Genomic DNA, 23,692 nt, shown 5'->3' on the forward strand with positions numbered 1-23,692 from the left:
GCAGACAAGGCTTACTGCCTCTCAAAGACCACCTAGATGCAAGCTATGTGAAATAAATAAATGGTATGGATTACACTGAGGTGTGGAGGAGTCCCAGGCCAAGACTGGTCCTTCATGCTCCCCAGAAGAGCACCCCTTCTTTTCCAACCACACATCACTTGGCTCTTTCTTGGCCTTGGGGTGCTTTGTTCTAAAATGTTGAAATGACTCTTAACCCTCTGCTACTGGTTATAAGAGGTTTAGTCTAAAACAGCCTTCCCCAGCCTAGTGGCCTTCAGAGTCATTTGGACCACAACTCCCAGAATTCCCATTCAGCAGGGCCATTTACTGGGTATTCTGGGTGTTGCAGTTCAAACTGGTCTAAAAGGCACCAGGTTGAGCAAAGCTGGTCTAAAATATGTGGGTGCCTTCTCTACTTTGGCGCAATTTTGCTTGGTGCTGCCCCTTTACCCACAGCCCCACCCACTCCTGGCATGGGGCCACTTAGAGCTTCTAAGGGGGCCACAGGAAAGGCCCACGTGGCCCAGGTACCACGGGCAGAGCCTCACCTGTGCAGTGCTTCTGCAGCGAGAATCTGTGATCAGAGCTGCTAATGCCACACGCTGCTTTACGACAGGGCAGCTCCGAGCACCACCAACGGAAAAGCTTCGTGCACGCCTCTGTCACATCTTCCTTGGGGCTCAGTCCTGGGCATGAGAAGTCCTGCAGTTCCCAGCACTCCCCAGCCAGGCATGATGGCTGGGAAATGCTGGAAGCTGTAGGACAACTTCCTTTCTGTATGATTTTTTAATTTTATTTTTAAGATTAGCCCTGTGCCTGCTGTTTCCACGCGGATCAGAGTGTTATACCCTTCTTTTTTGTATACAAGACTGTGATTTTGGATTTGGGCAAGGGTTAAAGTTTAATTTTAGAGGGAAATTTGGTAGTGGCAGAATCAAAATGATTAGGCAAATACTTTACAAAGTGGTCTTGATACTCTGCTGGTGTGTGTGTGAGAGAGAGCAAGTGCATTTAAGCCCACTTCTGGCTTCTTTTTTAAGAGCACTGGACACTATGTAGTTCAGATTCTGAACTACATAAAATACAGACTGGAGCAAATGCACGCTAATAGCAGTGATATCACATCTTTAAAATACGGAAGGATTGCAGCTTTATCTGTGCCTGTGGATTGGAAAAGCTAATCTGGGATACTGGCTCAGTTTTGATTATGTTCTTATGCTGCCTAAGAGTCAAAGCGCTCCGAGTGTTTGGCTCCAAAAGGCCTAGCGGATGACCATGAGCTGGTCACACTCTCTCTCCCTAACCTACCTCACGTGGTTGTTGAAGATAAAATGGAGTGGGGTGAGGTGGCAAACCCGCAAATCTTATCCTGAACTCTTTGTCAGAAGGGCGAGGGGTGTCACCATTTGCTGGGATGGAGCTCAAGATGTGCAGGGGTGCGCGTTAATGCAAGACACAGGCTCTGCTCCACAGCAATACGCTAATGCCTGCCCGCACAGCCCCACGGCCACCTCCATCCACCAGCCAGGAGCTGTCCCAAGGGCTCTTCCGCAGGTGGAAAGGAAGCGGCTGCGTGCCATCGTGTCGTCTCCGACTTACGGTGACTCTATGAAGGAAAACCCCCCAAAATGCCCTATCCATGACAGCTGTTTAGCTGCTCCAAATTCAAGCCCGTGGGTTCCTTGATGGAATGACAGTTCATAGTCTGCGAGCCTCTCCTTCCCCTTTCCATACCTTAAACTAGGTGATCAGTAATGTGATTGTGGTGCTGGCGGAGACTCCTGCGAGTCCCTTGGACAGCAAGGTGATCAAACCTGTCAGTCCTAGAGGAGATCAGCCCTGACTGCTCTTTAGAAGGCCAGGTACTGAAGATGACACTCAAATACTTTGGCCACCTATTGAGAAGGAAGGACTCCCTGGAGAAGAGCCTGATGCTGGGGACAAATGAAGGGAAAAGGAGAAGGGGATGGAAGAGGATGAGGTGGCTGGATGGAGTCACTGAAGCAGTTGGCCTGAGCTTGGGTGGACTCCGGGGGATGGTGCAGAAGGCCTGGAGGAATGTTGTCCATGGGTTCGTGATGAGTTGGACATGACTTTGCAACTAAAAACAACAACAACAACAACAACAACACGGAGAACCATGCTGGGTGGAACGTTGTAACTCCTGGAACCGTAAGCACTGCACTAGTTTTCAGATGCAGATTGTCACGCAAACTGGGGCCTCGCTCTACTAGAGGAAGTGGCTTATCAGGCACAAATCAACATGCAGTTTGATGGGAGTGAGGCTTATTGAACATGGAGAGTCTTATTTTCAAGAAACCATGAAAAGGATCAGGCTGCAGAGAAACTTTTGTTGAACAGAGTATGCATACCTGCTCAGAAGTGTGTCCCACTGAGTCCAGTGGGGCTCACTCCAATGTGTGTAAGGCTGAAGCCTGGTACACCAGTCCTGTAAAGTTTCCAACAGGGCAGTGAGTATCTTTTGCCAACATGACTACAAGCAGGATGCACCGTTTGGGTGTCAAAGGAAAAGCTCTCAGCTTATAAGTGGAGTTGAGCGTTCTTAGCGCAGGATGGCTGGGTCAATGGTAGTGTTTACCCGCTCTAGTTCTGTGAGTAATGTGCATATAGGGCAACAAAGCAGCTTTACGTATCAAGGCTATTAATAAAAGTCCACAAATGGAGATGGCCATTTAATGCTCAAGACGTAATTCATTGTTTAAAAGTGCCAAAAGGGATACAAACAATATGCATTCATATATTTTTTTAGAGGAAAAATGAGCCCTTTCCCATTCCCGTCACTTCAAGAAAAATATTTAACTAGTGAAATGATGTAGAAGGGGCAAATGGGAAGATCATGTTTCAAAAGAAAGTTTGCATTCAAGTGGGTGGATCTGTGCGAACAGCCCCCCGTCAGGAAGCTGGCAATTATCTGAAAACAGTTCTGGAGACCAGTTTGGAGCATCAGGCATGGGTTGACGTGTGGAAGACAGATGCAACCTGTCTCCATCTGCAACGGCACAAAAACCAGCGGATTCTTTCATTGGCTGGTTGAGATTTGCACTACATTCATGAATGGGCTGGCTCCCAATTCTAACCTCACCTGGACCTTGCCTTTTAGGAGTAATTGCTACCCCTTCTGATCTGATAGAACAACTTGGAATTCCATACTTCAGTAAGTTTTCAGAAGGAGAACACTCTGAGATCTGGGAGTCAGGATTGTTCCACAGCAGGTTCCTCCTCCTCTTCAACTTCTTTCCTAGTGGCTGTATCCATTTCTTCTGTGAGGGGGAAATCCACTCTTCACCATCATTTTCAGAAAGCTGCAGGGCTGGGCAGCCATTGATAAGCTGCTGAGGATCAGCTGCATCTGCAGAAGCAGAGTTTACACTGCTTGACCTTCTGGATTGCAGGAACATGCTGACCAGATGTTTTGAGAGGGGGTTTTTCAAGGAAGAACTGACTCTTTTGCATTTGGCACTGATCCAAGGTAATTGGTTCAGTGGCATTTCATGGAGATTGGATTCTTTCCTCCTAGACAGCCTTACTTGTTGACAGGTTCTGGTACAGGGAGTGGACTGGGAATTTGGTACAAAGCCCAGGGTACCCAAAAGACTGTACTCCACATTAGATATTGAACTGTCAACCGGAGTGCTAGGTTTTTGGTTGAGATCAGTGACCATACTGCATGAGGATAATCTATAGTGAGTATTCCAGCAAGCATCTAGCTCACCTGGCATGGATCCAGATGCTGTACACTTTGGGGTCAGTCTATGCTCCTGTGCCAAAAATGTTTGGGACAAGTTCAAATTTCCTACAGTGTCTTCTGTCCCCCTGGGCCCGACATCAAAGAGATCTGCTGAAGCATTGTAACTATCCATGGGACAGTCCTGTGGCAAACTGCTGACGTTACTTACTCGAAAATTATATTTTTGCACCTTTGGGATCAGTTCTCTCTCTCCCTCACAAGCTTCAACTAACTTTTCAGAGACTGTTGGGGAGCAACGCTGTTCCTGGATGTTTGTGAGATCAGTGATGGCTAAATCACCATTACGTCTACAGTTTGAGTGGGCATTTGTAGATATACTGGGGAGACAAATGGCAGAGGAATGGAGATTCCTGGCACTACTAACATCTTGGTCAACTCCTTCCTTGGTTGACTGACAACTTTCCCTCGCATGACAAGGTTTAACTCCAGCTGGAGAAGAGTGAGGCAAGACAACTGGGTGCTGGCTGGATAGATCCTTAAATTTCTCATTTGCTTCCTTGGATGAAGAATTAAAAACAGCTTCCTGGTGAGATTTTCCACTACTTACGCGTGAAAACAAATTTACTTGTTGAATGGCGAGAATGTTTCTTTTGCCCATTTCCACCTTTTCAGCTTGCTTCTGCAACTTCGCATCCGTCCTCCCAGCCTTGAAACTGCCACTGAAAATGCCTGACTTAGAAGACTGGTCAAAATGTTGACAGAACTCATCAACCCCATTATTGGGAAAATGCTGGCAAGCATTAGCCTTCAGTGGCTGCACCATGGCCTTGTCATTCTCGATTCTGGCGATGAATTCATTTAAACTTTCAGAAGATGGCAGTTCATCCCAAAGAGCATCTGCTGTTGTGTGACTGGAAGATAAAGGAAGGGGACAGAGAGAAGTGTTTCTCTGCAGAGGCAAAGAATTCCATGATTTTTCCAGACCATAGTGATGCTGGATGTCAATTTTGCTGGAAGAGTCTTTCTCCTCTAATTCTGGGGGGCATTGCAATGAGTTAGAGTCTTTTCTTCCTGAGAAGGAACAGCTTGGTGGTTCACTCTTTGCAGTGGCATGGTCCCACTGAAGAGTATACAAGTGACACTTCCTCATTTCCCATTCATTTTTCTTATTGATTATCAGGTTATGGTCCCGGGGGTTAGAGGTAGATTGGCTATCCAGTGAATAGGGACTCTCTCCCCAGTTTTGCTTTTCATAAGCAGTCTTGTTTGAATTTAGATCTGTAGGATCTGCTGATGTTTCTGTAGTGAGTGAAAAGGAAGTCAGCCCAAATGACAGAGGGGACAGACCAGGAAGTCTACTTATGGGACTTAAAGGAACCATACCCAAGCCTGCAGAACTGGGCAAGCTACTGAGCTCTGCACTTGACTGACCGAAAGCCATGAAGAGATCTGGAGGCCAAATACTCCTGGGACTGCGCTTGAAACTAGAACATCGATGCTGCTGAAGCAACTGGATGACAGTGTAGCCCACCAGCTCAGAATCTGGTATAAGCATCTGACAGGCTGTGAAAGCTCTGGCATTTCGGAAGTCATTTTGCAAGGAGGTGGCATCATCTGGCTTGGCAGAATTCTGTAAGAAAGCAAACTATTATGCCTTACAAGAAGTTACTTCTGCACCCTAGGAGTTTTACCCAAGACTTCCAGAAAGTCTAGGCTTTGAATTCTGCCTTTTGCCCTCACTTCAACCCACTGAACTGTTTCTGATTAACAGCAGAACTCAATTTTGAATATGAGTTTTAAACAAGCCAGCTTCAGTATCTTTATTGTGAGTTGACATTAACCAGAATTTGTCAAAATAGATGGCATGACAAAGTATGATCAGGCTTCTGAAGTCTTCCCAGCCACATGGGAGAAAGAAGAGAGGGAAAGGTCCTTTTGCCCAAGACAAGAGTGCAGCTCCTTCATCTTATACCAAAGTGTGGTTTAGTGTGGTGTGTGAATGCAGCTATTATTGTAGAACAGGCAGTCTGGTAAATAAGTCACAAGCATTACTACCCTTCTGTGGCTGGCAAAGACTGAACAGAGAGCTCCATTCCTCCTAAAGCAGTGCAGTGATTTTTTATGTTGAACACAGAGAACTGGACTTCTCTCCTCTCGCGGTTTGCTTGATTTCTATGCTAGGAACAGAGGAGGGATGGAATGCTCTGTCCCTCTTCTGCCAGGCCAGTCAGTTGCCTGCAAGGAATGCTTCATCACCTGTGGCTGACAGTCTAGCACTTAAATATAATGGTGGAAAAGGACTGCAGTCATAAAACAGGCAACGACAATCTTGCAACTGGTTCAAGATTAAGCAACCTTTCCATTTACATGGCACTTCACCAAGCTGATTGGACAACTGGCAACAATGACTGAGAGCCTGATGTTGCTCAGAAACCTGCATAAATATTTACTGAAGCCACATCCAACAAAAGGGTATTATTTTGTCTCCTTAAAAGAAATATACCAAGGGGAAATGAGTTACCTTAACTCCAAATATGAATTTCTTCCCAACGAAGCAGATTTCAACTGCTTCAAATACCACTGCAGGAGTTCCATCCCTGTCCGATTGTCCGGCTTCTTGGTTCAATTCTTCAATGTACCTTGATAAACAATATTGAACCTTAAATGACTGAACAATGGCCTGTTCCTGACAGCTGGAATGAGGTAACAGATCTAAGAATTGCTACACATTGTATTATGAATTGAGAGCTGAAGTGGTGTAGTGGTTAAAAGTGCTCGACTGGATCTCAGGAGATCTGGGTTCTAGCCCCCACTTGGTCAGGAAACCCACTGGATGACTTTGGGCCAAGATCATTACCGTGAGAAGCGGAGAAGGTGAGGCCCCTTGTGTTCTTTGCAAAAGGAAAAAAGGAGGGACATAAATGTAACGTAATAATAAGGATATTGATAATAATAATGGATAGGACAGTGCTGGATGAACGAATAGTCAGATTCAGTGCTAGGAAACTTAGTACACTGAAAAGCGAGGCAGAGGCTTAGGTTACATGAACTGAAGAAGTAGCCTGATGGGGCTTGGGATCCATATAATACATGCAGTGGGGGCTGCCATGGAGTAGGACGGCACCCTGCCTAGTGCCTTACAAGTTGCACAGGAGGGAGAATTCTGCAGTTGATGCTTCTACCATCACTGCAGTGATGAGACCTCGGTATCTTAAAGGAATACCATGGGAGAACAGGATGAGATCACATGAATGTGCTTCAGTAAGACAATTAATTTGGGTTTTTAAAAAATCTGCACCTCCTTCTCCCCGCAAAGAACACAGAGCGGCTAATATAGTTTCTGGGCAGCCTCCCATTCAGACAGGTTTCAAAGGTTCAGACTGATTGTGTGACCTCAGGCTATAACTGGGACCTAAGTTAGTATCAGTTATTGTACCTGAGAATCTCTCTTTTCCTCTTAAAGATCATTTTCAGCTTCATAATACTAACAGCAATCAAGATTTTCGATCCCTACAAAATTAATTTAAATTAAGTAGGCAATATTATGTACAGGAACAAACCAGTGTATTTTAGTATTCTTCATTTGTAACATTTGTTATAGCATTGGTAGTCTCAGAGCGAAAAACCTGATTTTTAAAAAATATACAGGTAATTATGTTCACTGAACATGATTCTAATTTCTAACAAATGGAAGCTAGACTTAGGGAATAATTATTTCTCTGGGTCATCTAATAAATCCAAGGTTCAACACAGCATTTGAATCCAGATTTTTCAGATTCAAGTCCAGCATTCTTTCCCGCTGGAATATATTGGTTTTGCTGACCGTTCAAATTGTATAACTGCACAGATTTAATTGCTCCTATTAATACATACCCACTTGGTATCTAGGCAGCAAACCACACCACAACTGTTTATAGAGAGATAATTAAATCACATATGGACTGGGTAGTACTGGGGGAGAGAGCTTATTCATTCCAGCAAACTCATTTCATTTTCATTCTTTACCTCTGCAGGCCCTTTGCTGTGATTCCAAAGTAAGTATCCAAACAGCTTCCAAATACTGTCACCTCAAACACATTCCGAATGTCAGCTACTTCCAAGGAAAGTCGGTATCTATAGTTTGCTTCCTTTGTGTCACCTGAGCACCCACATTTTAGGCAACTGTACCTGTATTTTAAGAAAAAGATAACAAAGTTACTGAATACTTACATGTATTACAAACACGTACGAGTCTCACAGCAAACATTTACAAATCATTTGCCATCTTACTAATTTACAATGCAATCCTAAGCATATCTGTTCAGAAATAAGTTCCAATGAGTCTCATGAGACTAACTCCCCTCCTGTTCAGTGTGCTTAGGATTGCTGCCTTAGAAAAAGACACCAGGTAGAAGATACCGCCTGGACAGCCATAGGAAAATGCAGGGCTCCAGCTCCATCCTCAGAAAAGTGCTTTGAGGTTGGAACTGGGGCTCTCTCTGCTTTTTCCCACTATGCATTTTTCTGTGCTGGCTGCTGCTCCACAGTTGCAAGTGCGGCTAAGCAGCAACAGCTGGAGTGAGGAAGTGTCCTGTGGAGCAAGGGGAAAAAGAGGGAGGTTCTGCAGGGATGCAAGGGAGCCTCAAAGTGCCTCAGCCCATTCTCTTTACAGGCTGGAGTGAAACACTCAAATAGCCAAAACCAGCTGCTTCCATGTCCTGGTGAGTGATGGAAGTGCAGAGGCAATCCTGGCCTCCAGAATCCTCCTGCCTTGGCAGGAATCCTGTGTTCGGAGGGTTATGGGTGGCCACGCTGGACGGTGCTCTAAACAGAAATCAGAATCAGAAACAGCAAGAGAAACCCACTTTTGTTGGTTTGGAAACAGGAAATCTGGATTTAATTCTCAGCTCAATTTTGAATTTGGAGGCAATTAAGGAAAGAGTGCTTTCTTGTGTCCATGTGCAACACAGGCACAGTTTAATTTCTTTAGGGAGAACTGCTAGAGATTAATTCTGTGCATGAGGCTTACTGTCTGGTTAGGAATCTTTACAGCTGTAGGGACAAAAGGGGAAAAAGGACCACCGTAATTATACAGTCTGCATGTGCTTGTTATATCCCAAATTGGAACTGTAAATTGGTACCAGAGATGTACCCTACCTTGGATTAAACACCTCTAACAGGATTAATAAGAATAATCCTACGCCACTCTCAGTGGAGGGTAAATGAATGAAATAATTAGGCAATTTCACATTAGGAGAATCGTTGTAGCATAAGATTGTGTGAACCCAAATTCTCGAGCCAGGAACTACTGGCTGCTTGTTGCTCCCCCGTGTGGCGAACTACTGGAGTGCAAGTCATAGCTCAATGAAGCACTTTCAAGCCCTGAACGGATCATACCCAGACAGATAAATAAAATAAAATTAATAAAGATTGGGAATTGGATACTCCTGGGTAGAAATACAAGTACACAATCCTCTTGCTCTAGTTAAGCGTTCTTCAAGCGAGTCAGTCTTCCTGACTCCAGTACTTCCTGGAGATTGGTTAAGCTTTGGCCCTGGCTTCCTCGTACATCCTGCCTCCTGGTCTGCCCTCCAATTCCAATTGGCAGGCCAACCCTGAGTTCTGCCTGGCTCCTTGATCTTGTCTCATAATTTTGCCTGTACTTCTGCCTTACTTTTTGATCCTTACTACCAGCTGGTTCCAGGTTCTGGCTCACTACACTCTTGCTCACAGCCCTGCCCTGCCTTTTTCAAGATAATGCTATTAATTTTAATTGAGTTAATCAGCATCCCAAACAAACAGGACTATCAGTGTATTAGGCCTAATTTTAGCCTTCATTAAATTTAATTGATCTTGCCTTCCAATGGGAGGATCATCAATTATTATGAGTAATCTCATTATTGCTGGAAGTGATTGTGAAAGATGTAGCATTGCACCCATATTACTTGCTTCATGGTAGCCAAAGTGTCATCAGGATGCCATATAAAAAGTGATTTCCAGTCAAGTCCATAGTGTTCCTCCTCCAGCTAATTCCATGTTCAACAAAGAAGAACTTCTGTATGAGGTTGCAATACTGTGTCAGCTTTAGTGGCATGAATCCTGGACCCTGATGGCTCACTTTTGTTGCCCGGCAGGTCGCAGTCATTCCCTCGCACTGCAGCTGTGGCCCAGCACAGGTATTCTATACTGTTGTGCCCACAGGAGGTGGGATGGGTAGCATCTAAAGCGTGTAAGGTTGGAAGTGAACACAGAACAGCCTTAAGGAACCTATCTGCTTCGATCTTGAGGTGCAGATCCCCTCCCTAGATCTTCCAATAAGCCAAGATGGGCAAGGATCAAACGAGCAAGTGGTAAGCCAGGCTAGGCCGCGTCATCCGGCCGCAAAGGCAGGAACCCATTCAGCAAAGATGGACCAGATGGTACACCAGGCACCTCCAAAGGCAGGACTACGGTAACTGTGGCATCCAAGTTGGGGTGGAGACAGGCGATTTTGTCCTTGAAATGCTGGGCAAACTCTTCACAGCATTCACAGGGTTCAGCAGGTTTTTTTTGGGGTCAGCTTGTAAAAGGCCCCGAACCACCTGGAAAAGCTCCGCTTTTTGGAGTTCTGAGGATGCAATCTAGCAGGTGTAAAAACGCTTCTTTGTTGCCTTGATCACCGGGGAATAGGCTCGATAATGAGCGCTAAGACGTGTTTGTCGAGATTCATCCCAAGTTTTATCCCTACTCATGTGCTGGCTGTTTACTGGCTTGCCTCATTGCCTCAGCTCCACCATACATCAAGACGCTGGGCAGGCTTGTGTTGATTACCTGGCCCTTCTCTGTGTTCCACAGGGCAACCGGGGCTTTGGCAGGAGCACCAACCATGTCAAGCAGACACTCACCCAGAGCTTTCATGAATCCATCTGGACACATCAATCTCTGGGGGCAGCAGACTCACATAACGGTCCCCCACCCCCACAGAGGGGAAAAGGGCTGAGAATTCAAGCCTCATGAGGAAATGATCTGACCATGACAAAGGGGTTAAAGAGACCACCAGACCACCACCTTCCCACCCAGTCAAGAAAACCAGACCCAGAATGTTCCCCTTTCATGAGTTGGGCAGGTGACATTTTGAAACAGCCCCATGGCTGCCATGTAATCCTGAACCACCCCAGACTAGATTGCCTCAGCATGGAAGTTGAGATCCCCCAGGACTGAGAGGCTGGGGGTCTGCAACACCAGGTCAGAAACGACCTCTCCCAGCTCACAGGGGGGAGACTGCTGAGCCGCAGGGGGAGAGTCCCAACTCTGTCCTGATTTGCCCAATGCAAGGCACAAACACCCAAGAGCTGGACTCAAGTGGACAAGGAGCCGAGTGAGGGAGATGGAACTCCTATGAACTACCACGTTTCCCCATCCCTGGCCCTCAAGGCAATGTTGGTGCTGGACCAAGTACCTGTGGAGACGAAGCTGGGAAAGGACTATCTCATCTGCCTTGCCTGCTCAGGTGCTGGGCTGGCACCCTCATCCACAACAAGGTTATGGCTGACTTAAGTTCTCATTATGTACTGACCCGACATTCAACAGCACCACCAGGCCAGAGGATAGGCTGGCATGATTACCACATATCAATGGGCTGGAGACCAGAACGGGGGACTGCAATTAAACATCTGTCCCTGCTTTTCCTTTGAGGGCCAATCGATTCTCCACTGTCGTATCTCCCCCTGCCTGTGATTGTGCTATATGGTACTGTATTATATCTGGTCAAAGCCATCAAGAACTTTTGGAGTGGAGCAGTGCTCTGGACTGAACATACCTTTTAAGATCTAGGTATAGCTTGGAAAAGCAGTTTTGACACGAAGGAAATACAAAGTTAGAGTTCTGAACAGAAATTACAGAAGCAGTCAGGAGATGTCTGCCATTCATGTGGTCCCAGGGCAAGCTACAAAAAGACACCCATGACATTGTTAGACTTACCAGGTTTCCCACAATCAGAAACATTTTTAAACTTGAGACATATTTTGTCCTTGATGCAACATGGAAGGAAGGCACTTGCTGTGGTGTACCACCATGTAGATTTGCATGAGTATCAACATGTCTGAAGGAGACAGTTTTTATAATAAGGTGTAGGCACACTGAGGTATGTTTGCCAAGAATATGCTATGCGATGCAGGTACAAAATTTATACCCATTCATTTATTATGGCCTTTCCTGGAGGCTTACCGTAGGCAAATTTCTTGAGAATCATGTGAAGCAGTCTTCAGCTGACTGGAAAATCAACACCCAAAACTTATTTGGAAAAGCTGCCATGCTCCAATGTGTTAATTCCCAAAGCATACGACACAGAAGAACTGCTAATCTGCGACAAAAAGACAAGTGAATGAAAACCATTAAAGGGAGAGATCAAACAACCACAGATAGCTCTTCATGATTCATTGCTCTTGATGTACTTCCTTCCAGCCAGCCTCTAGTGGGTACCAGCCAATTTGCCACATCTTTGTCTCGGGTGTGAGTAGCTCATGCAGCTGCACAATACCAATGCGTAGCTTTATATATGGCTGCCTGTTGCAGCTTAGCACTTATCTCCTTCCAAATACAGGCTGTTAAACATAGGTGGTGCACTCCACTGACAGCAGAGGGATTAACAATAAGAATTAATCCAAAAGCTTTCTGAAAAAAACAACACTGTTTTTTCCTCCCAAGATGAATCCTCCAATTTAAAAATTAGAGGAATAAAGAGCAGGCCTTAAGCTGGGAAAACACTGCCCTACAAGTTTGCTCTTGGGTGCTCATTTAACAAATTGATGGAGTTAACAAATTGACATTGTGTGTACTTGTCCACATGATTTGCTAATGCCTCGGTGGCCTGTTTGTTGAAGAAAAACAAGATTAACACCTGCATTTCAAAAATACAAAAAAGGTGTTACGAAGGGTCTCTGCAGTAATAAAACACATAGACAACAGTTGGCCTTAATATCTGCTTTCTAAGTATTTTCATTGCTCTTTGGGGTAATCTAAATTTTCAGCAATTGTACTATGCAAATTCATCAGGCAGGCATAAAAATAATGCCCAATTTTTAACTATACCAGAGATTCTCTCTCCAAACATCATCTCTCTGTAAAGTTAGAACATTTATCAAGGGAGTTTCTCCTAATCTGTTTTACTCATGTTGCCTCTTTCCCCCAAATTCTTACTTTTGCATGTTACACTATATGCCCTTTCTTTTTTCACCTGTGCCTTTCCTCTTTTCGCCCAAAGGACAGGGTGGGTTAGTCAGATGCAAAAGAACAACAAGGATTACTATTAGATGGATACTTCATTCCACCTGATAGGAGTGGGCTCTCATCTCTGGCAAAAAGAGAGGAAAAAGGACACAATGAGCATGTTTGCCCTTAAGGTATACTTTGTTATTGTTTTTCTCTTTGGTGTCTGCACCAACAAGCATCCTATCCAAGCCTCTGTGAAGTACATATTTATAGAGGGAGCTGCAGCCAACCCACAATTCTCCAGCTTCAAAGCAGACTTGCCAAATAATTAAACATGGGGAGGATTTCACCCTTCATAAATTCTGTAGAAGCACCTTCATCCATTTCTGCCAACAATCAGAAGTCAGTGGATTACAGTGTATGCTGATCTAGTGTTTAGCACCTCTTTTGCCCTGAAAGATTATGGAAAATAAAGATTATGGAAATAAAACTGAAAACTGCACATCAAGCATGTCAACCCAGAACTGCACAACAGTGAAAAGTACCACAGGATTAGTCGCAGGTCAAGAGCAGAACTGATTATAAAACAAATGCTATGGACTGCTGGTTCCAGCAGCTGCACCAGTCACAATAGAAAGCTTGGAGATGCAGCAACATAAATCTAGGACTTATGAGGAAGTCATAACACAGCCTAATTTTCCACACATCATGAGGAACTTTAGGGTGATTTGGCAGTCATTTGGGATTAATAAATATGTAAGACTGACACAAAAACTGGGTGGCACTTTGAGGGAACTTTTCTAAAAGGTAAAATGCTAAACTAGGAAGTCACTTGGTGGTGTTCTGTTTTTGTATGCAGCTGTTTTAAAAAGCCAGTCTGGTGAAGTAGACAGAATGTGGTAGAGACCTGTATTCAAATCCTAAGGCACCCAGGTAAATATTAATACATGAAAAATCCATTCATATAGTCCTTGTGATAAATTCCATATGGCAGGTAATTAGTTTTAAAGAACATGTGCATCAGTAAATATTAAAAGCAAATACACAGAATAACCTCCACCCTAAGAGAAGCAACCACCAAGTATTACACAAACATGGAGGGAAGGAAACTTTCAACAGTTAGCCAGATTAGACAAGTTCTTATTAAAGAGATATGGCATCTAAAATGAAACTTTTTTTTACTGAGTAAGACTTAACATAAGATCCATAGGCCCTTCTGACACAGTTGCAAAGTCAATGTCCTGTTGATAAGGCAAAACAGAACCATCTTAATCCCTCCTTGCAGGTTAAATCGTGTATTAAATGTATTGGATGAAACCTGAAATCCATTCTTATGTTGTGGGGAACCATTCAGCCAGAACAAAGACATTTCTTATGCAGCATTTTCAGTGCCTGAGCTTTGGGGTAACAAAAGAACCCCAAATGCGAGCAAAGTGAAGTTCCATATTGATGCCAAACTTATTCACAGGCAGCAAGCTTTTATAAAAACGGATTGCAACTCAGAATAATTGCTTTAAGTTGCTAGTGGCAAGGGGGACTCTGAAGCAGTAAACGCAGCAGGGCCAAACCTCGATGCCAGCTTCTCGTGTCCATAGAAGTTGCTATCCCCCACCCTAACTTACCTCACTGCTCTACTAGAAACCTTACATGCAAGGAGGTGACAGCACTAAGGAATCATGCTCTGACTAGGGCCATTGACAGGTCAAGGGAGGAAGAAACAGGCATGTGTAGAGCAGGGATGGTCAACCGGTGGTCTCTCCATATGATTTTAGACTACAACTCCCATCACCCCCAAATTTCCTCTGCTGCCTTGGACTGATGGGAGTGGCAATGCAGGAGCATACGGGTCAATCTTCCTCAGCTTAGGACCCTCTAGATATTCTGGACTATGCTGACTGGGGATAATGGGAGTTGCATTCCAACACATCTGGAGGGCGCCATTCTGGGGAAGGATGATCTGCAGGGCCACGAGTTTGCCCAACCCGAGTGTAAAGAGGGCAGGGGACCGGGGCCAAGAGGAAATGAACTGGCCGCAAACCGACAGAAGGGCGAAAGAACGGACTGAATTCCCACCTTTCGAGGCCTCCCACCAAACCGCCCCAAGCTCGGCCTCGAGCCTCCTGTTTTCCTCGGCGACGACCCCCTCAAGCGATAAGGAAGTGACGACACCGTCACCGCGCACCAATCAACGAGCGCCATTCCGAGAGCCCCACCGCGCGCCCTGCGGGGCCGAGCGACTTCATTTTCCCGCTTCAGCGCAATGCCCGCCCCTTTATCCCCCCCTGAGCCAATCCGAGTGCTCCGCCGTTTCGCAGTCCGTCCCCTCCGACTCTCAGACAGAACGGAGCTCCGCCAATCACCTTGCCGGAGGGACGGGGCGCCTCGGGCCCGTCGGCTCGCTTGCCCTTCAGTCACGGGGCCCCCTCCCCTCGCCGGCCAATCGCACTGCCTCTCCCCTCACCTTCCCCCTTCGGAGCCGCTGCCTCTCCTCGGAAACCTGTCCCGGCTATGGGCGGAGCCAACAGCGTTCTCGTGCCCGCCCCCTCCCCCGCCCTCCCGAGGCTCAGCTATAAAAGGGGACCGCTGCGCCGGCGGGGAAGACGCCGCTGAGGCAGAAGTGTCTCGCGATGGCCAGTCGCCGGCTGGGGCCGCTTCTGCTTCTGGTGTTGCTGCCGCCGCAGCTCAGCTTGGCCGGGGCGGCCGGCGGCAGCCGGGGCTTCCTCGCGCGCCCTCGGCCCCGCGCGGCGTCCTGGCCGGAGAGCGCGCCCGTGCCCGGCACACACGTGTACCGCACCTGCTACTTCGATCAGAAGGTAAGAGGACGCGGCTCTCCGGACCCAGCGCAGCCCGTCTCCGAAGGCACGTCGCGGTGGCCTTCTCGGCGGGGCTCAGGTATTGCAAAGGACGCAAGAAGAGCCCCGATCGGACCGCGGGTTCGTCCAACTCAGCCTTGGGTTCACGCAGGGACCGACCAGCTGCACACAGGATTTCACGAGCGTGCCGGGATTGTCGCAGCACCCTTCTGCCCATGCTCCCCAGCAACCGGGATGCACGGGCACGCTGCCTCTGATACTGGAGGGAGCCAGTGGTCATGAGGACTAGTAGCACTAGCATTCTCCTCCACGCTTTTCTCCAGACCCCCTTTAAAGCTCTCCAAGGGGTGGCCAGCACTGCATCTTGAGCAAGTGACTCTGTGCTGTGTGAAGAAGTCCTTTTTTCTGTCCTGAATCTCCCACAGTTGAGTTTCATGGGACGATCCCACTGGGTCTAGTTACTAGTATAAAGTATAGTATAAAGAGAGGAGGAAGAGAAACTCCGTGTTCTTCTCCACTTCGTGATCACTTTGTGCACCTCTAGTTTGCTTCCTCTTTCTCTAAGGGCTGTTGTCACTTTTTCCCATAAGGGAGCTGCAACAACCCTTTGATCAGTTCGGTTACTTTTTTCTGCACCATTTCCAACTATTCTTTTTGAAGGTGTGGTGACCAGAACGGTACACAGAACTGAAGGGTGGTCATGTGTAAGACCAGTACAGACTTGACTTCAGTTCATTTTCTCATTATGACTTGACAGCATGTAAGAACAATGCGACTATCACACCTGGGGCACACATTTTCATTGATCTGCCTACCGCAACCTAAGATCTCTTTCTGGTTCAGCCTCCTGCTGGCTCAGATTCAACGGCAGACACATGAAATTGGGTTCTTTGTAATATAAGGTCCCTCTGTAATGATCATCCAGTGGCAGAGAGTTTACTCGAGCCCACTGTAACTTGATATGGGGATGATTGTCACAAACTACCCTGTCCCCCCAAACATAAAAAAAAAAAGGAAACTCCTGGAGCAGTGCAATGAGAAGCAATTTTCAGAAATGTGTGTGCATTTTTTTATTGATGCAGTTACACTCATGTACCAGCTCCTGTGAGGAAGGGCTGCAGTTCAGTGGCAAAGCCCCTTCTTTGCATCCAGACGTCCCCAGGTTCAATGCACAGCATTTCCCAGGTACGGCTAGGAAAGGATTCTTCCCGAATCCCTGGAGAGCTGCTGCCAGTCGGCATCAGTGTTGGGTAGACAGACTTGAAGGTTCTGACTCGGTGTAAGGCAGCTTTGCCTGCCTCGTCCTTATCCAGAAGCCTCCAGGCACTGCATGAAGTGGCAGACACCACTTTGGATGGCTTTTAAAGGGGATTTGACAGAACCTTGCAAGAGGCGGCTACTGACAGCTCCAAGTCCTGATGGCTGTGTGGAAGCAGGATGCCTATGCACATGAGTTGCTGGGGAGCAGGGGCAGGAGAGTGCTTTTGCTCCCATGTACTGCTCTGACTTTCCCTTGGACATTTGGCTGTGAACAGAACACAGGACAAGAATGGTCAGATTCAGCAGGGCTCTTGATGATGATGATGATCGCCCATCGTTTTCGTTGAGGACCTTGACATCTAACGGGTTGTGAGCTGTCCATGGTGTGTCCACAGGTGGCTGATAAGGCCAATTACGGGCACGGAGTGTTCTGCCACATGTCGGGCAGAGGTGTGGGCACCACTGTTGCAGTGCTTGCAACTCTGGCTTTACGGAGTGCTCGCTTCTCTTGTGCTACAGTTGTCCTTCTGGCTTCAGAAGTTTGGCAGCCTTGGTGGATCTGCGTGCGCCATGTCGATCGGTCTTGTGCAGGTCGATAACCAAGGACTTGAGAGAGGCTTTCAGCGTGTCTTTGTATCGCTTCTTTTGTCCCCTGTGCGATCGCTTTCCTTGAGACAGCTCAGCATAGAAGAGCTGTTTGGGGATGCGGTGGTCTGGCATCCTTGCAACATGGCCCGCCCAGCGCGTCTGGGCTTTCATCAGCAGGGTGTGAACTGACGGCAGGCCTGCTCTGGAGAGGACTTCTGTGTCTGGCACCTAGTCCTGCCACCGGATCCTCAAAAGTCTGCGGAGGCAAGTCGTGTGGAAGTTGTTCAGTTGCCTAGCATGCCTCCTGTGTACAGTCCAAGTCTCACTGGCATACATCAGGGTAGTTAGGACTACTGCTCGGTAGACTTTAAGCTCTGTAGCAAGGCTTATTCCACGGCGGTCCCACACTTTGGTCAGCAGTCTGCCGTATGCAGAGCTTGCCTTGGCGATTCTGCAGTTGACCTTGATGTCAATTGTCACTGTGTGGGAAAGGGTGCTGCCATGGTATGTAAATTGGTCCACTGCTTGCAGCTTTTGTCCCTTTGGGCTCTTGATATGTTTAATAAGAAAGTGGGATATAAATGCAAAGTAAATTGTATTTTATACTGCCTTCCTGGAATAAGAATCATAAAGGCATAATATAATGTTAAATACAGCCTTAAAAACCATGATGTTGCTAATAGCTACTTGTTTCCTAGCCTGTGTTGACCACCATCTTCTCCAGATGCTTATGGAGCCGAATGTCCTTCTGCCAACATGCGAAGTTTCACCCACTGGGTCTGTCATCTTTCCATCTGTCAGCTTTTGCTTACAGGTTCCTTGTAGCTCCCATATGCACTCGCTTTGGAGTAAGCCCCATGGAACATGATGGAAATTTTTTGATTAAACATGAATAGGGCTGTGCTATAAAGTGTTAATTGACTGATAGAGCAAAATATGAAAAAGCAGATGACTCGACAACTTAAATATCTTGAGTATGCAATACTGGCCTGCTCCACAGGGCTGTTGTAACAAAGCCAAGATTACTCACAAAAGTACAGATTACACTGGCAGTAATGTGTAAGTGGCTCCTGACTTTTCAGCAGTAATCTCTAGTCAATGTCATTATGTGTTGATAGTTAAGACCAGGATTATCACAAGTACGTTTATTTAGCCCAGTGCTCCAGGTGATGTCATCCTATATATCATACGAAGTTCCTCCATTGTACTGGTATAGGTTATCTAACCATATACCTACTTAGCTCCTCTGTATGCCAAGTTGCAGGGAACAAGCTGATCAAGTTGTCAGATTGTGAATGTACACGCCTGAAGCAAACAATTTTGTTTCCCTTGTGAAAATGAACTGATTCGCTTTGCAATTGGCAACTTCTGAGCCCTGAATTGGCTTGAGACATTCATAAATTCACAGGCATTTATGTAGTAATAAGCATTAAAAAGACTGTGGAAAAGTAAGAGAAATATACAATAGAGGAGAAAGAAGTTAAAACAAGTATGCAAAACGTACAGTAGATAATGTATATTTACATTTAATAGAAAATGAGCTGGATAATAAGCAAAACCATTCAGGAAACAGTGTTTCAAAGGTGAACTTAAGCTACTTCAATTTGCCTGTTTGCTTGGTTTAATTTACTTTGCTTTACCCATCCTGCCTGACATTATGGTTTGCACTGGGCATAACTATGTTTGTTTTGGGCTTGTGCTGTAAAAAGTTGGGCCTGGGTCTCTCCCTCTGAAAATATGGACTGGCTTAGCATGAGTGAAGTGCTTAGCTGAATGATCAACATAAAATGTGTCATAATTAGGGAAAGAAGTGACACAGCATCAAATTCTTAGAACTGCACCAAAGGGAAGATCCCCTCCTATTGTTGAGGAGGTTACCTTCAGTGCAGAAAATTAATCTGCAAAGTGGCTATAGATAACAGGTGAGGTTTGCAACAAAATGTTGCAGCATGGAACAGTCCCTTTGAGTATTCCCGTTAGCTACCCACACCTTCTGTTGGGGTGCTCTGTTTGCAATAGTCAGTATAATATGGCCATTAAGTAAACTCTGGCCTCAGTGAGCTAGCTGTTCAGGATTTTCTTTTGAAAGCTGTTGCATTACTTCTGCAAGTTTTATAGTTCTGCTCTCACCTCTCCTGTGAAGAAATGGAGCCAGTTTGGCTACTTAAGAATCAGTATTCTTGCCTATCCATTTTGGACATTTTAAAAAATTGCCGTTCATTTATTTTTAATTCACTTACATATTTAAGCTGCTTTAAACCTCTTGATGAAGTCGCTTTGCTTTAAAACAATTTTCAGTTGTTTCTGCCTTTACATTATTGTAATGCATTCTGTCACTGGTTTTATTGTGCTTGTTTTTAAGACATGCCCTTCTGAGAGCATTGGTTCTAGGATAACTCATAAACTCAATGAATTAAAAGATGTAAGGCTGCACTGTATATGTGAAAGAAGCACAGATGGGGTTCATGCATTAGGAAGGGTTGATGGCTTTGAGATTTGCGGTATTGTGACATACGTAAGAGTATTCGTTGTTGTTCAGTCACAAAGTTGTGCCCAACCTCTTGCAACACTATGGACAACATTCCTTCAGGCTCACCTGTCCTCCACCATCCCCTGGAGTCCACCCAGTGCCACACCCGCCTCCCCAGTGACCCCATCCAGCCACCTCAACCATCCCCTTCTCCTTTTGCCTTCAATTGTTTCCAGCATCCTGGTCTTTTCCAATGAGTCTTTCCTTCTCATTAGATGGCCAAAGTATCTGAGCTTCATCTTCAGTATCTGGTCTAAAGAACAGTCAGGGCTGATTTCCTTTAGGATTGAATAAGAGTATTAGCTTTACTAATAAGTATGGAAGGTGTGGTATGTATCCCAACCCCATGGTCCAATTTCATACAGTTCCTCTTCCCTTACATTTAAGAAAAAAGGGCTTATAGAGCAGCTGAACAGAAATGGAGTGAAATTCTGATGGCTGCATGTTACTCCAGGGATGCTGAGAAGAGCTGGGTAACAACATCCGTGGTGGGCAAGCACCTTCTCCTGGCAGTCACTCCTGGTTTCAGGAGGGTGGTATGGCTTTTCCAGCAGAAGCATTTTAAACAGGACAGACCTTGGTCTGGGTTGTCCTGCCCTTTTGAGCCAATATCAGCTAGAATATTGGTCTCCATGGTTTTGGAGGCTTTTGAGATGGAAGAAGGGATGGGAAAGCAAAGTGCGCAGATCTGCTTGGTAAAAGCATATTTTTTTACCGTGCTCGACAAGCCATACTTGACTGAATTGGTCTTCTCTTAGCTACAGCTAGAGGTTCAGGTGTCCTGTTCACCACTGCGTCTGGTAACCTAGGAAAAATAAGGTCATGGATGGTAACACATGGATGACATGGCTGTAATAGTTTAACTTGGAGCTTGCTTTAACTTGAGTGCTGCTGAGCTAGGAGAAGCATCTCTCCGTGGACTTTCAACTGTCGCATGATGTTGCCCACAAGAGATAAGAAACCAGGCTATCAGGGAAGCCTGGAATATGGCATTGTTCTAGCTGTTGTAATTCCAAGGTGGGCCATCCAATAAAAGTATCTGTAGGATGGAAGGTATGAGATATTTAAAGCAGATTTCAAAGTGCTTCCAACTGGAAGTAAAAGGGAGGGGTAGACACACAGTATCACTTCCCAACAGTTTGTTTGGACGGGCTTGTAATTAGTGCTTTCCCAGTTTCATACCTAAGGGTAATTATGTGGAGGTGTAAAAGCAGTCTTCCATTCTCTTAGGCAATCACATTTCCGGAACAGGGAACCCTTACTAAAGTGTGCAAAGCACTGCACTTCAGAGAAATGGCTTGCAAACTGGGTTGTTGTTGTTGTTGGGGTTTTTTTTTTTTTTTGCATTTTTAATATGTTTAGTTGTTAAGTTGTGTCCAACCCCTCATGACCCCATGGAGAACATTGCTCCAGGCTCTCCTGTCTTCCACCATTCCCCGGAGTCCACCCAAGCTCACACTGATTGCTTCAGTGACTCCATCTGGCCACCTCATTCTCTGCCGTCCCCTTCTCCTTTTGCCACCAATTGTTCCCAGCATCAGGCTCTTCTCCAGGGAGTCCTTCCTGCTCATTAGGTGGCCAAAGTATTCTTGTCTCATCTTCAGTATCTGATCTTCTAAAGAACAGTCATGGTTCTTTTCTTTTATGATTGACTGGTTTGATCTCCTTGCAGTCCAAGGGACTCTCAGGAGTCTTCTCCAGCACCACAAGTCAAAGGTGTAAGTTCTTCAGCACTCAGTTTTCTTATGGTCCAACTCTCACAGCCATACATTACAGCTGGGAAAACCATTGCTTTGACTATACAAACTTTTGTCGACAGAATGATGTCTTTGCTTTTTAGTATGCTGTCTGGATTTGCCATAGCTTTCTTCCCAAGGAGCAAGCGACTTTTAATTTAGTAGTCACTGGTAGTCAAAATCTGTGGTGATCTTGGAGCCCAAGAAAATAAAATCTGTCACTACCTCCATTTCTTCCCCATCTATTTGCCAGGAAGTGAGAGGACCAGATGCCATGATCTTAGTTTTCTTAATGTTGAGTTTCAAGCCAACTTTTGCACTTTTCTATTTCACCATTATCAAGAGGCTCTTTATTTTCTCTTCACTTTCTGCCATTAGAGTGGTATCGTCTGAGTATCTGAGGTTATTGATATTTCTCCTGGCAATCTTAATTCCTACTTATGATTCATCTAGCCTGGCCTTTTGCATGATGTGCTCTGTCTATAGGATAAATAGGCAGGGTGACAATGGACAGCAGGGGTCTCAAACTCGCGGCCCGTGGGCCAATTGCTGGGATGGGCGGGCCACGGGGGAGGGGCCCTGAGGCCTTCAAAGTGCCGGCGGCGCCTGGGCCGGCCGCGGGATGAGCGGCCCACCACCACTACGGTGGAGGAATACTTGATGAGGCCCAGCCTCACCCAGACTCTACTTCCAGCGGCCCCCAGGTAAGTTGAGTTTGAGACCCCTGATGTACAGCCTTGGTGTACTCCTTTCCCAATTTTGAACCAATCAGTAGTTCCATGTCCAGTTCTCACTGTTGCTTCTTGATCTGCATATAGGTTTTTCAAGAGACAAATAACATGGTCTGGTACTCCCATTTCTTTAAGAACTTGCCACAATTTGTTGTGATCCACACAATCAAAGGCTTTAGCGTAGTCATTGAAGCAGAAGTAGATGCTTTTCTGGAACTCTCCAGCTTTCTGTATGATCCAGCATATGTTGGCAATTTGATCTCTAGTTCCTCTCCCTCTTTGAAATCCTGCCTGTACTTCTGGTAGTTCTCGGTCCACATACTGCTGGAGCCTAGCTTGTAGGATTTTGAGCATAACTTTGCTAGCATGTGAAATGAGTGCAATGGTGCGGTAGTTTGAACATTCTTTGGCATTGCCCTTCTTTGGGATCGGAATGTAAACTGACCTTTTCCAATCCTGTGGCCACTGTTGAGTTTTCCATATTTGCTGGCATATTGAGTGTAGCACTTTTACTGCATCGTCTTTTAGGGTTTTGAATAGCCCAGCTGGAATACTGTCACCTCCACTAGCTTCATTGTTGCTCAGACTTCCTAAGGCCCATTTGACTTCACATTCCAGGATGTCTGGCTCGAGGTCAGTGACCACCTCATCGTGGTTATCAGGGATGTTAAGCTCTTTCTTGTATTCTTGTATAGTTCGTCTGTGTAATCTTGCCACCTCTTCTTAATCTCTTCTGCTTCTGTTAGGTCCCTACCATTTTGGTCCTTTATCATGCCCATCTTTGCATGAAATGTTTTCTTCATATCTCCAATTTTCTTGAAGAGATCTCTGGTCCTCCCTATTCTATTGTTTTCTTCCATTTCTTTACACTGTTCATTTAAGAAGGCATTCTTATCTCTTCTAGCTATCCTCTGGAATTCTGCATTCAAGTGGGTATATCTTTCCTTTTCTCCCTTGCCTTTTGCTTTCCTTCTTTCCTCAGCTATTTGTAAAGCTTCCTCAGACAGCCATTTTGCTTTCTTGCATTTCTTTTTCTATGGGATGGTTTTAGTTGCTACCTCTTGTACAATGTTGCTAACCTCCGTCCATAGTTCTTTAGGCACTCTATCAGATCTAATTCCTTAAATCTAGTGCTTTTCCCTACTTTCTTCAATTTA

The 23,692-nt window shown here is 45.7% G+C and overlaps 2 protein-coding genes across 5 annotated transcripts in view; one reads left to right on the forward strand and one right to left on the reverse strand.

Moving 5' to 3' along the window:
• Positions 1–2,692: 2,692 nt before the first annotated feature.
• Positions 2,693–12,074, reverse strand: DDIAS (DNA damage induced apoptosis suppressor). Of its 2 annotated transcripts, XM_044441988.1 has the most exons (5): positions 11,894–12,074; positions 11,487–11,612; positions 7,715–7,876; positions 6,231–6,348; positions 2,693–5,339 (listed from the first exon to the last, which is right to left on the reverse strand). In XM_044441988.1, exons 2-5 carry the CDS (start codon positions 11,594–11,596, stop codon positions 2,856–2,858), a joined length of 2,874 nt encoding a protein of 957 aa, XP_044297923.1. In that variant the 5' UTR covers positions 11,597–11,612; positions 11,894–12,074; the 3' UTR covers positions 2,693–2,855. The 2 variants fall into 2 exon arrangements, with proteins under 2 accessions (XP_044297923.1, XP_044297922.1); XM_044441987.1 differs by having other exon boundaries at positions 11,487–12,074.
• The window catches only part of LOC123029260 (prolylcarboxypeptidase), a 49,598-nt gene continuing 33,628 nt past the window's right edge, over positions 7,723–23,692 (forward strand). Inside the window, exon 1 of one of the 3 annotated variants that reach the window (XM_044441990.1) lies at positions 7,723–7,743. Coding sequence is in view for 1 of the 3 variants with exons in the window: in XM_044441989.1 (XP_044297924.1) it covers positions 15,505–15,690 (186 nt within the window). In the remaining 2 variants the exon portion in view is untranslated. Of the gene's footprint in view, positions 7,744–15,479; positions 15,691–23,692 lie in introns of those variants that run through there. The other 2 variants (XM_044441989.1, XM_044441991.1) reach the window with 2 other exon arrangements.

The sequence above is a fragment of the Varanus komodoensis genome, unplaced genomic scaffold (assembly GCF_004798865.1).
Source record: "Varanus komodoensis strain SLA01 unplaced genomic scaffold, ASM479886v1 scaffold4, whole genome shotgun sequence".
NCBI classification, from domain to species: Eukaryota; Metazoa; Chordata; class Lepidosauria; order Squamata; family Varanidae; genus Varanus; species Varanus komodoensis.